Source organism: Podarcis raffonei, chromosome 5, assembly GCF_027172205.1.
Source record: "Podarcis raffonei isolate rPodRaf1 chromosome 5, rPodRaf1.pri, whole genome shotgun sequence".
Classification (NCBI taxonomy): domain Eukaryota; kingdom Metazoa; phylum Chordata; class Lepidosauria; order Squamata; family Lacertidae; genus Podarcis; species Podarcis raffonei.
Window position 1 is genome coordinate 61,880,761 of NC_070606.1, and position 20,647 is coordinate 61,901,407.

The 20,647-nt window shown below is 39.7% G+C and overlaps 1 protein-coding gene across 1 annotated transcript in view; it reads left to right on the forward strand.

Moving 5' to 3' along the window:
- WDR33 (WD repeat domain 33) overlaps nucleotides 1-20,647 on the forward strand; it is a 43,068-nt gene that overhangs the window by 7,359 nt on the left and 15,062 nt on the right. The window contains exons 7-8 of the mRNA XM_053389613.1: nucleotides 19,833-19,959; nucleotides 20,360-20,514. Of these exons, the coding sequence (XP_053245588.1) occupies nucleotides 19,833-19,959; nucleotides 20,360-20,514 (282 nt within the window). The remainder of the gene's footprint in view (nucleotides 1-19,832; nucleotides 19,960-20,359; nucleotides 20,515-20,647) is intronic.

A 20,647-nucleotide genomic window follows, 5' to 3' on the forward strand; every position in this document is an offset into this window, starting at 1 on the left:
GCTATCGCTGAAGCCAAGGAGCCTGCATTTGCTCCATAGGACGCACACACATTTCCCCTTAATTTTGGAGGGGGAAAAGTGCGTCCTATAGAGCGAAAAATACACTAATTCTATGCATGTTTACACAGAAGTAAATTCAACTGAGTTCTGTAAGACTTACATAAATGTGTAAACATTTGAGGCTTGAAAGATGCAACTTCATCTTACTCCCCCAGCCATTAGCAACCTCCCGCAGCCTATCCTGCAACCATTTCCAAGCAGATTTGGGGAGAGGGTGCTGATGGGTGCAGAGGGAAGGAGAAGGCTGGAAAGCCCTGTTCCATGAACAGAACAGAAATTAGAATCTAAACTGTTAGGATTTGGCATATAAGCTTTATTCTCCCCCCCCCCTTATAAATTAAACAAAGATCCATTTAAATTGGGGTTTAGGCCCAGTTTTGGCACATAACTGCTTTGGTGGCCCTGTATGATGACCTCTGTCTGAGTTAGGGGTGGGTGGCACTGCTTTGCAGTGCTTACGGTCCTACTTGGGTGAACATTTCCAGAGGGTGATGCTTGGGGAGTTCTTTTCAGCCCCGTGGAGCCTTCAGTGTGGATTTCTCAGGGTTCAGTTTTATCCCCTGTGCTGTATAACATCTACATGAAACCACTGAGTGGGGTCATCTGGAGTTTTGGAGTATGTTGTCAGCAATATGCTGATGACACACAGTTCTACTTCTCCTTTACATCTGCAGGCATGGCAGTTGTCTTGCCTCAGTAATGGATTGGATGAAAGCTAACAAACTGAAGCTGAATCTAGATAAGGCTGAGGCACTGTTAGTGGGGGTGGGGTGGAGGTTTCCCTAGACTGGATGGGTGGGAAATTACCTGCTCTTGATGTGGTTACACTTCCTCTGAAGGAGCAGGTACGCAGCTTGGGAGTACTTCTGGATCCTTTGCTGTCTCTTGAGTCTCAAGTGGCCTTGGTAGTGCAGAGTGCCTTCCACCATCTTGGGCTAGTGCCCCACCTTCGCCCCTGTCTGGACAGGGATAGCCTAAGTACTGTTGTTGAGGCTCTGGTAACCTTTAGGTTAGATTACTGCAATGTATTATACATGGGGCTGCCTCTGAAGACAGTTCAGAAACTTCAGCTGGTGAACAATTCGGCAACCAGGCTGCTCATCGGGGCAAGACGGTTTGAGCATATTGCACAGATCCTGGCCTAGCTGCCAATTAGTTTCCAGGCCCAGTTCAAGTGCTGGTTTTGGCGTATAAAGCCTGAAATGGCTTGGGACTGCAGTACCTCAACGACCACCTCTCTCCATATGAACCTACCTGGACCCTGCGATAATCACATGAGGCCCTTTTTCATGTGCCTCCTGCGCAGGAGGTCTGGTGGGTGGCAACACAAGGATGGGCTTTTTCTGCAGTGGCTCCCCATTTGTGGAATGCTTTCCTCAGGGCAGGGTTTGCCTGGCACCTTCATTATACACCTTTAGGTACCAGCTGAAAACATTCTACTTCAACCAGGCCTTTGGCTGATTAACGTCCTATTTTAAATGTGCAGGGGGTGGGGGGGAGCAGGGGTTATTGGTTAATTTTGTTCTTTTTTTAATTACGTGTTTTTGTCTTGTATTTTTATGCTGTGAACCACCCTGAGATCTACAGATGAAGGGTGGTATACAATTTCAAAATAATAATAATAATAATAATAATAATAATAATAATAATAATGGCAGTTGATGCAAAGTTCCATCAAATTGTGTTAGACTGTATAGTCTGTGACCCTTTAGGTGTTGGATTTCCAAGTCCCAACTTCAGTCCCATTCAGCATCAGCAGACAGAGATGATGGGACTTGGAGTCCAACAACATACATGGGAGAGGCACAAAGGTTCCCCATAGTTAGCTACACATAAAATGTTTTTGTTTAAGGAAACTTACTTGGGTCATAAATAGAACAATTTGTGTTTATTAGAGCCTTCTTCATATATGTATGTAATTCCTGCTAAGTAAAACAAAAATCCTGCTCCTTCTACTTGTGAGTAGAAAAGATTGACCTGGATACAGGTCTTCCTCCATGCTTTTGGTATATAAAACCTGTAAATCAGGGATTTCCATCCTTTTTGGGCTCAGGAACATTTGGAAATATAAGGAACTGTTGTGTGCACCACAGAATACCTGTTTTATAGAATAAAAACTGACAATGCTCAGAACATTGCAAAGCTGCCAAACCATCCCCCCCCAAAAATAAGACACAGACAAAAAGTCAGACAGTATCCCCCCAAGCGGACAAACCCTCAAACGAAAAGCGTTCCATCACTATCTTTTGAAAATAAAAAATGAGGGGCAGGGGAGTTTGGCAGGTCCCATAGGGTGTGTCTGAGGGTGATAGCACACACTGTGTTGTGGACTCCAGCTTTAAAAATTGTTCAGAACGTTGATAGGCAAACTTAAATAGGTAACTTTAAGCAACTTCTTCCACCAGCCCCCAAGGCACTGAAAGATGGCATAGTTTTATTTATGCAGGTGTTAAAAGTCAGCTCTCCCTACTTGTTGCTGTCCAGTGGTCCAGAACATTGGACCACCTTCTTCACTGTCTGGCAAACAAGTAGAAGGAGAATTCTCAGGTAAGCAAATTGTGTTTTTAATCAACTATAGATTAAAACTTGTATAGTGAAATCATAAGCATCTTTGTTCAGAAGTGACTCACACTCATTTTACTCCCTATTAAGTTTGTTTGGGAAGCAGCCTTAGCATAGATGTTAACAGCCAAACAATCCTACATAGCACAGCTCTACCTAGTTCTATTTGTGTGGACTAAATGACTATCAGGGATGTTGTACTATGATAGACCCAGTCTCCAGAAATCCATCATACTCAGCTAGCTTATAACTCATAAAATTCCTCAATGTACCAGTCTGTTTTTATATTAAACTATAAATACTGTTTTGGGTACTCCATATGAATCTGTCAACAAACATGACATTTGATACACCAATAATCTTAGATCACACAACTTAGGTGATACTACCTGCATCATAGAACAAAGAGTTTCTCCTAATCTTCCATGAGATTCCCAACATCTCATTCAAATATACTCTTGAAAATCTGCTTTGCTGAAGTATTGCAATTTAGAACTAAAGTAGGAGAAACTGTGGAGGATAAGGCTCAGAGATCTGGGCTGTTATAATAAAACTGAAAGTTTTTCACATAGGACCAGACAGAAAGCCTCTTTAAGGATAATATATGTTTATGAAATGGAAGCTTCAAACTAAGCCATCTGTAGTATTATTTGTATTTCATGATGGGTTTTTAAAAATTACCTTTCTGAAAATTGCCTTGTTTGATCCTCAGCTTTCCCTCTTGATTCTTTTTATAAGTAAACTAATTATCAGGTAAAAAGAATTTTGTCCCTTGAATTCCCATCTAAAATTACCTGTTGGTTTTTTAAAAAACCCTAAATCCATTTTTCTACCAGCTTTGAAAAAGTATTATTATAAAAAGAGCATAGAAAAAGCAATTAGTTTGGTCACATAAGTGATCATGCTGGTTATGTGAATAAGTGATGGATCCTATAAATGCATTCTAGCCATTTGTACATGTTTGGATGCCCCAAACATATCAAGCAGGGGTGTATCTACTGTATAGAAAACTACAGCTACTTCGGTTGGCAGATTATTTGTGTAACAAATCATATTTTTCTGTTTCCCTATCTCCAAGAATTCATTATGGGGAGTTAGTCAATGCATTGCTGCTGATTTAAGGCAATGGATTTCAAGCTGTGCCCAGAAAACCTGTTTTCTCAGAAATTTGTTGAGATTCCTCAGACATTATCAGCCAGGTCCTTTGAAAGATGCCATGCCCACTACTTGCCACTCACCTTTCTCTGCTGTCACTTGTCATTTTATACAAGGCGATGGTGAGACCCAGTAGATTTGACCAACATGCTTCATGTATCAAGTATGTGCTCTAAAACACTTTCAAGAATCCTCTACAATGCACAGTGGTTCCTTGGCACAAAGGTTGATGTGGAAGGGGTTCCCTGAAACTAGAAAGTCTGAAAGCCAGACTGAAGGGATGTTTAAGGTAGTAGCATCCTCATTGTTACACTAAATGGTACATGCAGGATCTATCTTTGAGGGGTTCATAAATTATACAGGTCATATTGGGTGTGGAATGTTATTTTTATGATAGTGCTCGTCATATGAGTTCACTAGGAGGGATTAAAAAAGTAGAAACAAATGAACTTTTTATAGGCAGATTCAGCCTCCAGCAGATGTGAATTCTGAGGTTCTGGCTAATATAGACAGTGTTGCACAACATACGCTTTTCTCCTCCCAGTAGTGTTTTAAATACTCTTGGGTGATTTTTTTGTGTGATTATTGAGCCTGTTAAACTTGGGTTCTCTTCATCTGGAGTATGAAATATACTCCATACATCTAAATAAGCTGGATTTAGCATGACTTGATGGGCATTAGTTTGGGCTCAGATCTGCCATTGTATGAATCCATTTAACTAGGTACTGCTTTCCAGGTCAGAAACAGAATGTGTCAACATAGACAACTGATAGCAAATTTGATCACAACAGTCAAATACTGCTAAGAGAAATTTGGGTTGTTGGCTGGTTGGGCACCGAATCTTCCTTTTAGGCTGGAGGGTGTCCTGTGGTCTAAACCACTGAGCCTCTTGGGCTTACTGATCAGAAGATTGGTGTTTTGAATCTGCCCGGCAGGGTGAGCTTCTGCCAACCTAGCAGTTCGAAAGCATACCAGTGCAAGTAGATAAACAGGTGATGGGAAGGTAAATGGTGTTTCTGTGCACTCTGGTTTATGTCATGGTGTTCCGTTGTGCCAGAAGCAGTTTAGTCATGCTGGCCACATGACCCGAAAGCTGTTTGTGGTCAAACGCTGGCTCCCTCAGTCTGAAGCAAGATGAGCACCGCAACTCCATAGTCACCTTTGACTGGAATTAACCATCCAGGGGTCCTTGTCCTTTACCTTTACTTTACCCTTAAGTCAGAAGTTTTCTGGCTGTTTCCAGAAATCCTATCTTCATTAATTCCTCTGACAATGAATGGATTCATTCCCTTTTGGATAAGGTTTTGAAACAAGCAACTGTCTTACATCTACATGTCATGTAATTCTTTGCCCTTTTCCAAATAAGTGTTCAGAGATTAGCATGATAAAGAGATACGGCTTGTAGCCATGGTCAGCTGTTTACATTTTGAATTTGGAAGGACAAATTATCCTTTTTAATTTAGTTTATCTTTATACCATTGATGATGTGACTCTTGGATCTGTGTAGTACTTGCAGGGCCACAGGTTCTCCACCCTTACTCTTGAGGTAATTCTTATATCTGGTAGGGAGATCCCAGACTATACACAACCTCTTCAAGATGTCCATAGAGGAGTTATGCGTTTTCATTTCCTAATCACTGGGGCTTACAACCTGGGGTACTTCCAAATGCATCATTTCTCCTTGGAGTTCCAAGACTGCAGTAGTGACAAGGGACATTTATGCCTTTCTCAGAAAGGACCAAAAAAACACACCAGTTGGACTTGCCTATTGACATTCATATTTCATAGTCTTGACCTTGCAGTCCTGGTTACCCTTGTTGAGTTTGCAGGTGCTGAACATGCATTGCTTCTCTTTTTTTTTATAAGATATTTATTAAAGTTTTCAGTATTAATACAATAAGAAAAAATCAAAAATGAAAAAAGAAAAAATAACAAAAATACAAAAATAAAAATAATTAAAAACACATAAAGTTTCCATAACTTATTTTCCATTAACTTATTTCCCAGACCTCCTCCTACCTCCCTTTTTTGTATTCCAATTCAAATTGTTAATTCAACAAATCCTTGTCAATAAATTTTAACCTGCTTCTTTTTAATTCAACAAATCCTTATGTTCCAGTTCAAATTGTTAGTTCATCAAGTCCTTATCACCAAAACCTTAGTTTTACCATATTTTTCTTTATATAACCCGCTTTTTAACTTTATCCAGACTTAATTCTCGTCCAAATCTATATAACGGTGCTTATTCTTAAAACATTTCCCTAAGGTCGAAAGAAGGTTCCCTTCCACAAATTTCCAGTTCTCCTAGAAATAAGACAAAAAAAGATTGAACAGAAAAGCAACTTATATCATATACCCTTCCCATTTTTCATTCCACCCACCCCCCTTCCCGGTTTCAGTCCCAACAAATCTCAGAATAAAACCATCAACCCGGTGACCTTATGTCCAAGGCTCTTAAGTCTCTCTCCTGACCCCTCTGCCAGTCTCTTTGATAGTCTTTAATATTCAAGACCAAATCTCGATGGGGCTCCCGCCCTGCAGCATCCAAGTTTCTTCCAGCCAGGCCTCATGCATTGCTTCTCCAGGGCCTGCAGTTTCCTTTAGCCTCCCAGAAACATTTCAACGTGCTGTTTTTAACTAGTAAAACACTACAATAAGTGTTCATATCATGGACATTACTTCTTTCTATGTGTGTATGACTCTGACCTGTATTATCTGCTGGGATCAAGTGCTTGGCAGTAAGCCTAAGTGGAATTGGTCCCTATGTTACAGGAAGAGACAAAATGGTTGTTTAGGTGATTTGGGAAGATATGCAAGTTCCAAATGAAAGTACTGTTCATTAATCTTCCCCAGGATAGATTAAATTTCCCTTTCTCGTGTTATCCTAGAACTGTAAAAATCAGAAAACCAGGGTCACTGAAACGTAGGATAGTCTAGATGCAGGTCCATTTTCATGAATTCTCAAATCCATGAGTAGAGGCATATAGAGAGGTATTCTTGGCTTTAGATTGCCTGACAGTCTAAACTTGTGGATACAAAAGCATTTTTGTTTAAGAAGGCAGTAAAATAATAGATACACAGGATTAGCTGAATAATTTCATTGGATGAACATTTAAATATTTGGAATTTTGTTCATTTCCCTGAGCATAATAACTTAAGAAATCTAAATAATTCTCAAACATTTAAAAGAGCTGCAATTCATGATTGTTCTTGTATTTTCAAAATCATAAGGCTGCTGTTGTTGGTAAAGCTGCTCACATAAGAGTAATACATCTTGATGCAAATGTGTCTTTCAAGTTCAATTATATATATATTATTTACATTTATAAACTGCTACTGCTACTGCTGCTACTAACTTTGTAAACCACCTTGAGGTTTTTTCTTCGATCAAGGGGAATATGAATTTTGTGAAATAAATAAATAACTGCTATTCTGCTGCTAACTACTGCTACTACCAAGTACTTTTTGAGCTGAAAGTCTCAGACACTTGATGCTTGTTTTTTGCGCAAGTATTGATTTATCCATATGATGGATGACAAGTTAGCACAACAACTGCAGTTACTTATATGGCTGGCAAACCAGCATTTAGAGTTGGACTTGACTTGCACACCTCAAATGTTTTGATTAAGAAATCTACTCCTAGAGGTTCAAAACACATGGCAGGATTCACCTAATGCTCCCTGTCAGTGGAAGCAATTCTCTCTGTATGCACCCCCAAGTTGGCTCAATGTGAGGGGTCAGAAGAACACCCAGAGCAACTTATGAGTGAATTGTGCCATCTGGCAAACTGCAGTGTTTGCATAGACAGGGTGTTTGTTTTAGCACAATGTTGAATTCCACCCATAATTCTGAGTTTCATTTCTATGAGAAATAAAAACAGACTTTAGAATGGCCAAGGTTAATGGGACAGATTTATGGAGCTCTAGTATCCTTTTCTCACCTGTGTAAACAGGGTGATTGATAGTGCTCACCCCCTAGATCAGCCTTTCTCAACCTGTGGGTACCCAGATGTTGTTGAACTACAACTCCTATCACCCCTAGCTAGCAAGTCCAGAGCTCAGGAATGATGGGAGTTGTAGTCCAACAACATCTGGGGACCCACAGGTTGAGAACCGCTGCCCTAGATGCGGAGATTTTTTGCTGTCATAGCTAGGGATCAAGTTGATCAGGGGTGGGGAACCTTTTTGGCCCAGTAGACCAGATCTTTATCCCACCCCCATTGAGGGATCACCCACTAGTCAGTCATCTGACATAATTACATCAGGTGATTGACACCTATCAAAGTGCATCACTTTCCACAGTGCTTCCCCAATGTTCAGCTAACAGCTGGTTGTTAGGTGCTGGGGGGGGGGCTGAAAAGGCCTCACAGGCCAAATTGAGAGGTCTTGCAGGCCAGAGGGCGCCTACCCTTGAAGCAGATGAAGGAAATTTATTACATATGATTCTATTCATGTAAAGTTAAGTTATAAATGATCAAGTGGGCACAGTATTGTAGGCAACCGTATCTATGTATTCTTGAGGGACGCTTTGGAATAAGGTACTACATAGGTTCTCCTTAAATATGATAATAAGATGAAACTTTTAAAAGAATGCTGTGTGGCATATAACCCCTGAAGTTATAAGCAAAATAAATAAAAAATATTTCATATTGGAAACGTCAGAAAGAACCAGGAAACTATTCCCACATGTAGAAGTGTAATTTGTAAGCAATACAGGGCAAAGTTTATAGGTTATATATATATATATATATATTACACTTGTATACCACCCTTCATCCGAGTAGTTATGAAATCCCAAATGACCCTGTACTCCTGTTATTAAATTATACTAATGACTCAATAAAGAAAGAACAAGGAAATGGAGGTCTCAAGTCACACCTAGTATTACTGAATGAATAGATCAAATTAGGCAATTCACTTTACTGTCTTTTTGGCACATTCTTCTGAAGTCCAAGGAACCAGGACAAAGGTGAAATGATTCTGTAATAAACTGGATCCTGTTTTCTCAAGTATTGTTAAAAGAACTTTCTTCTCCCAAAGATACAGTACAGCTTTGAAATGTTCTGAATTTTAAAGAACCAGTTTTGTTTTCATTTATCAGCCTCATATTGTTACTCAACTTAATTCATAAGCACTGTATTTAATGAATTTTCCCATTTTTCTCTTTATTAAAAATCCACTTTACAAAAAAAAAGCGCCAAACCAAAAAAACCCTGAGTAATAGTCTCTGCCTTTTAGACATTACCAGAATGCAGACATCTATTCAATCTAAGGAGAGAATGAAATTTCTGCCAAACTTATCTTCTGTCTTATCATGAAACAGCTTCATTATAGGGGGGGTGGGCCTATAACCAGTGTAGTAGAATCCAGCAGATAAAGTTTTATCAGACCTTTTGGTGTTCAGTTTACCACTCTTCCGCTAGTATCTATACCCTGTTTTCTGATGCTTTGTCTGTCTACCTAGTCCTCAGTTTTAGGACACTTTCCATTGTCATTGAGTTATACATGAGTGTCAAGGTGCCTATCGCTTCTTATTCTGCAAGCTCTACTTAGCCACTGGCTGAGATACGGTGGTGTCTTGGAATATCCACAAACATAATTTCTCAAGGAAAGATGGCAAAACAAAAGGCAAAGGAGCAGAAATTGGAAAGTAATAGAGAAAAATAAATTAACCATCTTTCCAATATGTCCAGTATTTATATCACAGAATACCAAGTATTATACCTTATCGCTGTCCACTAAATGCCAGTTTCTGGAAGATGTAGATTCAGGCTTTGGGGGAAAGAGTAAAGGTTGAGGAACAGCCATTGGGAATGCCTCTTTATGTGCCTTTGCATACTTGATTCTTGGATTTTTAAAGTTTATGACAGAACATGCGTGTACAGTCAGTCTCATGGATATGCTTAGTCCAGACCCTTTAGAATTCTGTATGCACAGCCAGTCCAGACACTAGAGCACTGGTTCTGACAATCCATCCCTTTAGAAGGTAGTCCTCCAAACTGTCACACAAAATGCATTAAAGGAGTTTAACCTTGAAGTTATGAAGACATGCATGAAGATTTCTAGGTTTACATCTGTGCAAAAAATGCCAGTTTTTCTCAGCAATTAGACTGACAGAAAACACCCATGTCTCTTGTGTTATCTAGGTTCTGTGAACCTGAATGATCAAATGGAGCCAAAACACTGTCAGTGCTGGGAATCCTGATACCCTCCCATGTCACAAAGCCTGCCCATTGACATATGTGCAGTCTTACCTGTATCCAGTCTTCAACTTTACCCAGATAGTTGGAGCGCACAGAGACTGTTCAACCCAAAACAAATGAAAAGGGGAGGTGGGAAAGCTGAAGCATGGCATCCAGTGCTATGCTTCCATATCATTTTATTCAGAAATATCAAATGCGTACTGAGCAGGAATGGCAGCTAGAGTAATTAGTCATCAGCACTCTCCACTTCCTGCTAAGAACAAGCCAAATATATTGTTTTTCTATTGCGATTTCTATGAGTTATCTCCCCTAAAAAGAGCAATTTGCTTGAAATGCATTGGGAACTGGAATTGTTCCAGCAAACCTTTGTATACTTATAGGTGTTCATAGCTATTCGCCAAGTGTAGCAATGCTTCCATTTTGCTCTCATCCTACATATTCACATAGCTGCATGAGTGCAGGCAGAATTTAACTGCATTTAAATTCTGGGTTTTTTCAGGTGACTTCCCACATGATGGTTGTAGCATACGGTTAAATAAATGAGAATAGTGATCTAGTTCAACAACATTTACAAATTTCAACTATATGGTTCACAACATTTAGTGATTTTTAATTTGGATAGATGAGACCCATTTACTTTTGTGAGTGTCCTGTTTCAAAATGAACTTCAAAGAGTTATTTTAAAACTTGCAGTAAATGCCAAGTGTGTAAGAATAGTACTCTGTTTGGATTTCTTTCCTCAGTGGTAGTTACAATGACCACAAAGGACTGCCATCTCATTAAAGAAATCTTAGTTGCTTTAAATTTGCTTATGAGTAAACAGTCATTCTGAAGAAAAATCCTGCTTACTATGTTCTAGATACTGTGTATTCACAGTATAGGAAGGAAGAGAGAATACCTCTTTTAAGACAGTCCTTGATATCCATGTTTCTGTACATCCTTGTGTGAAAAAGAAATATTTGGGTGCTCCAGATAATTTGATTAACCCAACTAGTTGGAAAAACACTGCAGTCTTAGATATTTGGCATACTAGGGCCAAAAAAATTAGAATTTATGTGGAAGAAAATTATATTTTAAACATCAACATAAAAATCAAAGCTGCCACTAGAAATACAGAAAGCAGTCTTATACCAGGTTATGTTATTTGTCCAATAAGTCCAGTATTATATACACTGACTGGCCATGGCTCTGTATGGTCTCAAGAAGAAGTCTTTCCCATCAGCTGCTACCTGATCCTTCTTGCTAGAGATACTGGGGTTGAACCTGAAACTTTCACCCTGCAAAGCTGAATGGTGTGTATGTACATATCATACATTTAAAGCATGTAACTGCCTCAAAACGATCCTGGGAACTGCAGTTTGTTAAGGGAGCTGGATATTGTAGTTCTTTAAGTGGGAACTACAGTTCCCAGGATTCTTTGAGGGAAGCCATGTACTGTAAACGTAGAGTATCTACCCAGCCATAGTGTTTATTTTTTCTTCTGTTTGTCACCACCCAGTGACCCAGAACGCGGAGGTGCTACCCAGTTACAGACATTGTAACCTGTGAAACACTCACCCTTTTTTATTTCTCTTGCCCCCCTTCCCAGTCTCTGCTGGTTTATTGGGGGGTATTATTAAATAATTATTAAATATAATTAAAGAAGCATGGATTGGGGAAAACAGACTAAACACTGAGGAATGCATTCTATATGATAGTGCCTGGTGATGAGTAATACACTTTTCTTTTTCCAAGTGCTTCTATTGAATCTTCTTTAGAATTTCAGAGGAAAGTTGAACCAAACTGTTCCCACTCAGTTACTAGGTTTCTGGAGTATAGGATATCCAGAGGTATTTTTGGAGGGAGTTACCTTGGAACGAAAGAATATTTTCTTTTTTCTTTTTTAATTATATTTATTAAGATTTTTCCATTATAATACATCAAAAAAATTAAAAACGAAACAAAAAAATTTAAAAACACATAGAGTTCAAAGTCCTTATTTTCATTGACATATTTCCCTGACTTCCCCATACCTCCCCCTCTTGTATTCCAATTCAGATTGTTGGTTCAACAAGTTCTTGTCCCCAATTTTTAACCTTTTTATATTTAATTCATTTTAGAAAAACCAATTTTAACTTATAAACATCAATATTTAAACAACAGTTGAACAAGTTCTTGTCCCTAATTTTTATGTTTTGTATTTTATATTTAGTTCATTTTGAAAAGCCAATTTTGCCTTATAAACATCAATAATTATACATCCATGCTTATTCTTAAAGCCTTTTTCTGAAGTCGACCTAAATTCCCTTCCACGATTTCCCCAATTCTCATACAAATGACAAAACAAAATAAAAGCAAAACAAATTATAATTATACACCCTTTGGATTCCCAAACTCCACCCCCCCTTTCCCGGTTCCAATCCCCAATAATCGTCCATCAATCAATCTACTCTCAGCCTGGAGACCTCACGTCCGAGGCTCTTAATTCTCTCTCAATTCCTCTCTGCCGGCTTTTTTGATAGTCCTTGGTACTAAACACCAAATCTCGGAGAAGCTCTAGTCCAATAAAGTCCATGTTTCTTCCAACCAGACCTCCATACTTAAAAGTGGAGCCTAAATCTTGTTTCTTACTCCTTTCAAATCCAAATGTCTCCAAAGCTCCAACTTCCACCTTAGTCAGATTTGTAATCCTTGGGTCTTCAGATCTCCACACAAGGAGATCTCTCCATTCTTCAGTCTCCAATTCAAACCAAATTTTCACCATCAAGTTCTTATTTTCCTTTGCAGCCATCATGTCAGGCCTCTGGCTCTCCTTTATCATCTGCAAAATTACAGCTCCTCCTTCCTTTTTCTCAGGAACAACATAAATCTCTTTCTTCACACTCCCAAAGCTCTCAAGTTTCTCTTCTTGTTCAGCTGCATGGGCTTCCTGAGACAATTCCTTATCAGATTCAATGAGTTTGTTTACTGTTAAGTCTAGAGTTGTAACATTTGTAGCCAAAACATCAATTTGGCCCTGTAACTTTCCCAAGAGAACAAAGACTCTGTCCAATTCAGCTTGAATTTCCCCTCCTTCAGCCATTCTTGTAATGTCCTAAAACCCCCTCTAGAGGGATTTTGGTTACTTAGTGTTCTTTCCAGTTCAAATCCAAAAATCAAATTAGTTTGTATCAGTTCTTCCTTGTTTCCAACAAAATATAGTCAAATTGTAGCAAATATAGCCAGCAGAAGCAACAGAAACAGAGTTCTCTTTTTCCGTCTGACAGCTAATTTGACAGCTGTCAAACTCTTCAGTACCTTCAACAGGCTTTCTTGCGGATCACTCCCGGGTCGGGGGGGGTGGCACTTCAGCTCCCAAAATTAGCTCTTATCCTCCAGTAAGGTTTCTTCTAGTGCCAAATCGTGAAATTAATGTCTTTTGCCCAATAATAAAAGAAAAAATTCTCTCGACCTTAGTTAGCAGGTCCTTGCTTTAGATTGTTTACAGGAGGAGGAGGCAGACTTCCTGTTTATACCTCCTCCGATCGTACCTAATTCACCGAAAAATTTTCTTTAAAAATCCAATTTCCGTACTACTCACGGGTTGTTATTTTGAAGTCCAAATCACAAAAAGAAGTCGGCGCTCTCCGGCCATGGCAGCGCGGCTTCACTCCACAGGAGAAGCAGTCGACTCTCAGCACCGCGCCACTCACCCCGTCCCCCGTTCCGAAGCCTTTAAAAAGGCTCCTTCGCAGGTCGGGTGGGCGCAAATGGTGCCCGCCGAGTCACCAGGTTCACCGCCTGTGATTTTTAAGGGTCTCCGCGTCGCCGCAGCGGTACAACCCTAATCCTGTGGAGCCGATTCCCTCCGGAGCTCGGAGGGAATCCGCCATTAGCCGCTAGCGCTAACCCGGAAGTCCCGAAAGAATATTTTCAGGCTTGACTTTTTTTGTCTTATGATGACAACACTGTGCTAGACATTGTAATGGAAACCCTGAATTCTAGTCATTCTACTAGGACATTTTCACATACTTACAAGTATTTTGTCATAAGGGAACTTTTTGCTAGCCACCAAGATCAAAACAACAAACCAAGGTAACATGAGGGTGAGAGCAAGTTTTCAAGTCTGCTCTGTTTCACTACTTTATTTTTTATTTTAATATTTTCCTTTCTACTCTGCTTTGCAGCCAAGATTAGCTTACAATCATTCAAATCTATCTTAAGGGTACTATGTCTCTTCGGGTTATTGGCAATTTAGTATATGTGCTGCCGAAGCGAGCACGGGTTATTGGCAGTCAATAGGTTTCAGGCTCATTTTTCAAGATGGGAGAGGGTAGAAGGAGCTACAGATAGATTCAGGGGCTGGCTGATGATATAGACAATAATAGCCCACAGAAGCAATCATTCCATTCATCTGCAGTCCTTTTACATATAAATATATTTGTTTTTATCTCGATGTATTCTGTTTCCATGCTTAGGCTATTCTAGAGCTTAGTCAAAAGGGCAGCAACTGACTTTTGCAAATATTTTCACACCCTCAGAAACCCCTTCCCTTCTTGGTCATTTAGAGGGGTCAAGAAGAGACCAAAAAAAGCCATGAGAGAAATCAGGCATACTCATACTCTCACTGCATAGCCAGTCAGGTTTAGTAAAAGGGCCATACCATTTTGCATAAAAAAATGCCCCCCCTCCATTGCCCTCCTTATAAATTATGGGGAGTGGGGGAGAGGAAACATGTCAGTATGTTGTCTGGTCAAGTGATGCTCCATGTCCTGCCACATTACACTGCAGTGGTTTCATTGCACGCTAGCACAGCCCAACAATACAATAGTGTCACTCAAGACTATACCTTGATAGTGGCATAGTCTACATTTTCCCTCTTGCTCTATTCATAGTGCAAGGGCTTTTTTTGCCATTAGCGACATTACCGTGTAGCCATATTTGATTGATTTTTGTGACATCACATTCACTATGTGGTCCCTGATTGGTTGGGATCCTATAGCTCCTGAACCTTTGGGGTATCCCAACAGTGTAGTGGAGCGTCCCTCCTCTAACTCTACTGGACTGTCCTTGGGTACACTAACTACAGTGGTGGAGCCACTTTGTCCAGGTAGGGCCTGTGGCTCAAGTCCCAGAATCCCAGGGTCTGGCTCCATTGGCTCAACAGTCACAGGTTTTGTTCCCTCAATACCTCTGCAGTTATTCAGAAAAGAACCAAAAAACCCAGTGAAAATGGAACTGAAGCAGCTTGAGTTTGGAATGCAAACAGGTGCCGAGAAGCAAATACCAAAATAGGAGAGGTGGGGATTGGAAATCACTTTACCCCTAAAAATCACACTTTTTATTTCATAAATTTTGGGAGTAAAAATTCTACATGGCCCCAATTTCTTTGGAAGTTATGTGCACGCACAGTCAATAAGATGCTGGGGACGTTTAGGGTACAAATTGCATTTTTTCAGAATTGATGGAAATTTGCCACCAACATTAATAGATAGGATTTGTACCAAACTATTCTTTATAATATTGGAAGCTTTTAACACATTTTGTAATGGTTCTTTGATTTTCCTTTCGGTTCACTGAATATATTTAATTGAGGAGTTGGGGACTAGTATATTAGGACACATGGCAACCTAGCCTTTTTGCTTCAGTGTTGGGGGCAGCTGCTGAAACAGATTTCCACTGCAGCAGCTCAAACAGCATCCTCTCACTTGGTGTAAAACTACCTATCAAGCTCCCAGGTCTTTTTTAAGAGCTAATTTATGCCAGAAGTAGCAATGACATCCCCATCTCATCTCATTCTGGAAATACCTGGTGCCTATGGTGGCAGCTGCCCCACCTTAAGGGGCACAGATAACTCAGTTCTGGAGCAGGGGACTAAGGCAATACCTTTGTTTTGTAAAAAAACAAAAACAAAAACTGGAGAAACAGTCATCCTACATTGTACTGAATGCATTGTCAGGTGTAGAATTAATTTTATTTAATGTTCCGTGACTTGATTCTCCAAATCCTTTGTATAATTACTCTCACAGTACTATTTTGAGGTAGATCTTTGCAAAAAGCATACATTCCTAATTATAATAGGAAGAGACCAGTGAGACCTACAATAAAATGCTGCAGTGTAGAGTGCATTTGTTTGGGGTTCAAGCCATTCCGCCCCATTCCTCTTGCACCCTCAGCAGTGAATCAACATTCCAGAGTATTAAACCATTCCTCATTGGACTGTTTTGGGCACACCTCCTTGAGACTTTTTTCCTAAATATTTTGTGGTGCTTATGCAAACCTTGGAGTTCCCCAGAGCCTGTTCTTGTGCCTGGATGGTAAGTGTTGTTTTAGCTATATAAGCCGCATTGCTTACAGTCGTGAGGAAATAGAGGGAACCAGCCGTCCTCATAGCCTGAACGTTGAAAACAGAAGGAATGAAGTAAACATGTTACCATGTTTTATTCCCTTGTTTCATACACCATGTGTCATAAATGTTCTTCAGGCAACATGTATATCTTTTCTTCATGTGACTAACAGTAGATTGTGTGTTCGCCTGCTCACTCTTACAACAGCAGCCTGAAGTTCCATTCCCAAAACACGGGGGAATTTGTGACATGTAGAGTTATAAAATACATTGAACAGCACATGTACATGTGTAAGAAACTTTGTTTGATTTCAGACTTTGCTAAACCAGGGAAGGACAGTCAATAAAAAGGCAGAGAAATGTTCTGCATGAATTAATGTTGTGCAAAAGTGAAAATGAAATATAGTGTGGTTTAATTCTAAAGATTCTAAACATGCTAAAGAGAATGCTGTTCCTGTATTTGCAAGAAGCTACTAACCTTAGGCACTCAGAGGTGGCAAGTGGTCATTTCGTTGCACTGGGAGCTAAAAGACTTGTGCTCAGGTTCTGCACACTTGCCACTATCAAAACTGCATTTGAAATATCACACATTATTGACTATCAACATATTAACCTATTAATATGTCTCTTACAGACATGTATCTCAAACTTTCTCTCCCAAGCCACTTGAATCAGAAATGACCATGAGTTGTTAGGGATTCTTTATTTTTGATTTCTGCATTGCAGGGGTTGGACTAGATGACCCCTGAGATCCCTTCCAACTCTACAATTCTATGATAAAGGGTGGTCCTGAAATTCCACTAACTACTACTGTGTAATAATTATTACCACTTTAATTACTGTTCACAGTTAACTGGGATACAGGGCCTGTTTTGAGTTTGTAGGTTAATTATTCCTTGTCTGTGTCAGGCTTTAGTTTAATTACTGATAAATCATAAGAGAACACATTTTTCATTGACTTGTAAACTTTTATTGTGAAAATACAAAATTGTTCAAAATTTTAATCTGCGTATTTCCCGTATAAAAAAACCTGCAAAAAATTAAAAGTAACCATGAAGCTTATTCTTCATTTTAAGTTTATGAGACATAAAGACCGTATTTAAAGTGAAAAATATGGTCCCTGCTTTGCCAGCATCGCTTAAAACAGGGATGGTGAATTTATGCCCCACCAGGTGTTGGAAATTATGTTTGGAGGATTCTTCTGTCAGAGTAAGCCATTTCCCTGTGTGTTGTGCTGGGGGGTTCTCTTGACCATAAGAGTGAATTAGTTCTTTCTGGCCCTATGGATCCAAAGAGTTACTTTAGGTGCACCCAAGGCTGCATAATGGATCCCCCCCCCCCATTTTTCTTTCGTGGCAGACTCTATGTCATATCACAAGCAGTTTTGAAAAATTCCGTCACTTTCAAATATGATTTCCTTGCTTCTGGGTGGAGGAGGCTGATTGATTCAAACGATGAAGCCCATAATATAAAGAATCAGATATTGATTTTTTTCTTCTTTGTCCTGTCTGGGTGGGTAAAGTGATCTCAACCTATGGATGTTTTCTGAACAGTTGTTTAGATCTCTAAGATCAATTAACAATGGTTGTGGTTCTACTGCAATAATTCATCATTAACCAGTTAATGTTCTCCAAGAATCTAAGAACAGTCACCACTGTAATACCTCAGGGTTGTAGATTTGATCTGGTGAGCACACAAACCATTGCATTGCTTATGTGAGTGTGTCCAGGGGGCACTTCCTGGATTCACTTCCTGGCTTTCGCTATAAAAGTAGATCTGAGAGTGGAAGCAAGACCCAGTTTGCATGCAGGTATTGCAGTGCTGTGGCCCATGGAGTGCTGCTTATGAACCATGCAAGCAAGAGCTTTTGAAATTTGCACCTGTGCGGGCTGCTGTAGGCCATCAGACTAGTGCACCATCTGTACAATGAATTAAAACCTTTCCAGTTGCCACTGCCTGGCTTGTTGATGGCATACCAGCGCTAGCTTTGAACTTTAGTGCATACTGCTTTGAATATAATTCTCTGTTTGTGCATGTTTGTGTGGTTTGGTTAACGCGCAAAGAACTTCATTTCTGCATCTGGGTTTTTGTTTTGCCTGTGGTAAAGGAACTATGAAGTACTTGCACACTCCGTGTTCACATTAAACCATAAAGGTAAAGGTAAAGGTACCCCTGCCCGTACGGGCCAGTCTTGACAGACTCTAGGGTTGTGCGCCCATCTCACTCAAGAGGCTGGGGGCCAGCGCTGTCCGGAGACACTTCCGGGTCACGTGGCCCGCGTGACAAAGCTGCATCTGGCGAGCCAGTGCAGCACACGGAAACGCCGTTTACCTTCCCGCCAGTAAGCGGTCCCTATTTATCTACTTGCACCCGGGGGTGCTTTCGAACTGCTAGGTTGGCAGGTGCTGGGACCGAGCAGCGGGAGCGCACCCTGCCACGGGGATTCGAACCGCCGACCTTTCGATCGGCAAGCCCTAGGCGCTGAGGCTTTTACCCACAGCGCCACCCGCGTTCACATTAAACCATAGTGTATCGTAAAAAAAGAATAGAAAACCTAACAGTTTAACGTGATGTGGAAACTGGTTCAAAGTAGGGGAAATAGATAGCAAAGAAAATAAAAATAAAGATCAACTTCCTGCGTTTATATCTGTGATCTGCTTAGATGATCCAGTGACCTAACCTTTTGGTATTGTTTGAAAGTTCAAAAAAAAGGATGTTACCAATGAATAAATATTGATCTGATGAGAAAGGATTTTAGGGTTTTTTGTGGGGTGCAAGTGGGGAGTCTAGAACAAACACTAGTTGTAAGATTATTCATAATTTTGCATGGAATTCATTCCTCTTCAGTAAATAAATAGATTGTTTTGTGTATACTTTGATAGCTGTCCAAAAAAGAGCAAAACAAATATTAAAATGAAAGAGAGCTTATTCATTTTGGCAGCTGTAGGTTGAGTCATAGCACAATATTATGAAATGTTTGGTTTTAAAGTAACTTTAAAATAATCTCTAATGTCCATGCCACTTAATTGAATCATTTATTGCCTGTTACCATTAGAAAAATGTCTTTCACGGATGGGGAAACTGTGGGCCTCCAGATATTGCTAGATTACAATTCCCATCTCTCTGAATGTTGGCCGTGCTCGCAGGGACTGATGGGAGTTTGAATCCAACAGCAGCTAGAAGGGTCATTCCTGATTTATATGCATTATTGAAACCGATATATGAACAAATGTTATTCATGTTTAGATTCCAATAAGGAATCTAGACAAAGTTCGTGTTAATACATCTTCCTGCTCCAAACTAGTTTTTGAACATCTATTGAAAGGTAATCACATATTTAATATAGTACAGCATGGACTGTATCCAAAACAATCTTGTATAACTTTGAAATCCTTGAAGGAAAAAGAGCTGTCTTTTAGGGCAATAAAGACAAATCAAGATGTAACCTGTCCAAACAATTATGCCATTTCATAGTTAAGATAGATTGTTTCATTATTTAATTTTCTGTGTGAAGTCTCTTCAACAACAGTACCTTTGTATTTTAAACAGGCCATGGTGCTGATGTCAAGTGTGTTGACTGGCATCCGACAAAAGGTTTGGTGGTTTCTGGAAGCAAAGATAGTCAGCAGCCAATCAAGTTCTGGGATCCAAAGACTGGCCAGAGCCTTGCTACACTGTAAGTGCAATTGCAGTTGGTGCCTGGGCTCTTGTTGCCAAAAATTTCTGGGCCTTCAGCCTGTATAGATTTATTGAATACTTGTTTAGAATATTATTGCTCAGTGCATTTGGACTAATGTGTGAGATGGCTGCAAAAAGTGTTGAAACAGCAATTGAAACAAGGGTTTAGCACAGTTTCACTATGAGAAAATGCCAACGTGTTTAGATCTGTTTTATTTTATTTCATTATGATGGGGTCAGGGGACACATTAGATGTTTCAAAAAATTATGCATGCTGTGGAGAAAGTGGATAGAATACTTTTTACTATCTGAACGGTTTTGAAGACAAACAGTGGGTTGCTTTAATTGCTCATTTCTTTAAATTATGCACAGTTTATTCTTTTTATGATATATTCCAGTCATGCTCATAAGAACACTGTGATGGAAGTCAAATTGAACCTAAATGGCAACTGGCTACTTACAGCATCTCGCGATCACCTCTGCAAACTCTTTGATATTCGAAATCTGAAAGAAGAGCTTCAGGTCTTCAGAGGTCATAAGAAGGAGGCAACAGGTTAAATATAACTTTTGTGTCAGTTGTTTCTGAACTTGGTGGTTGGATATTCAAAACCCTTGAAAGTAACTATTCAAAGTCTGCATTATATCACGCCAGTTTCTATATCTGTAGTTGATAGGAAAGATAGCTA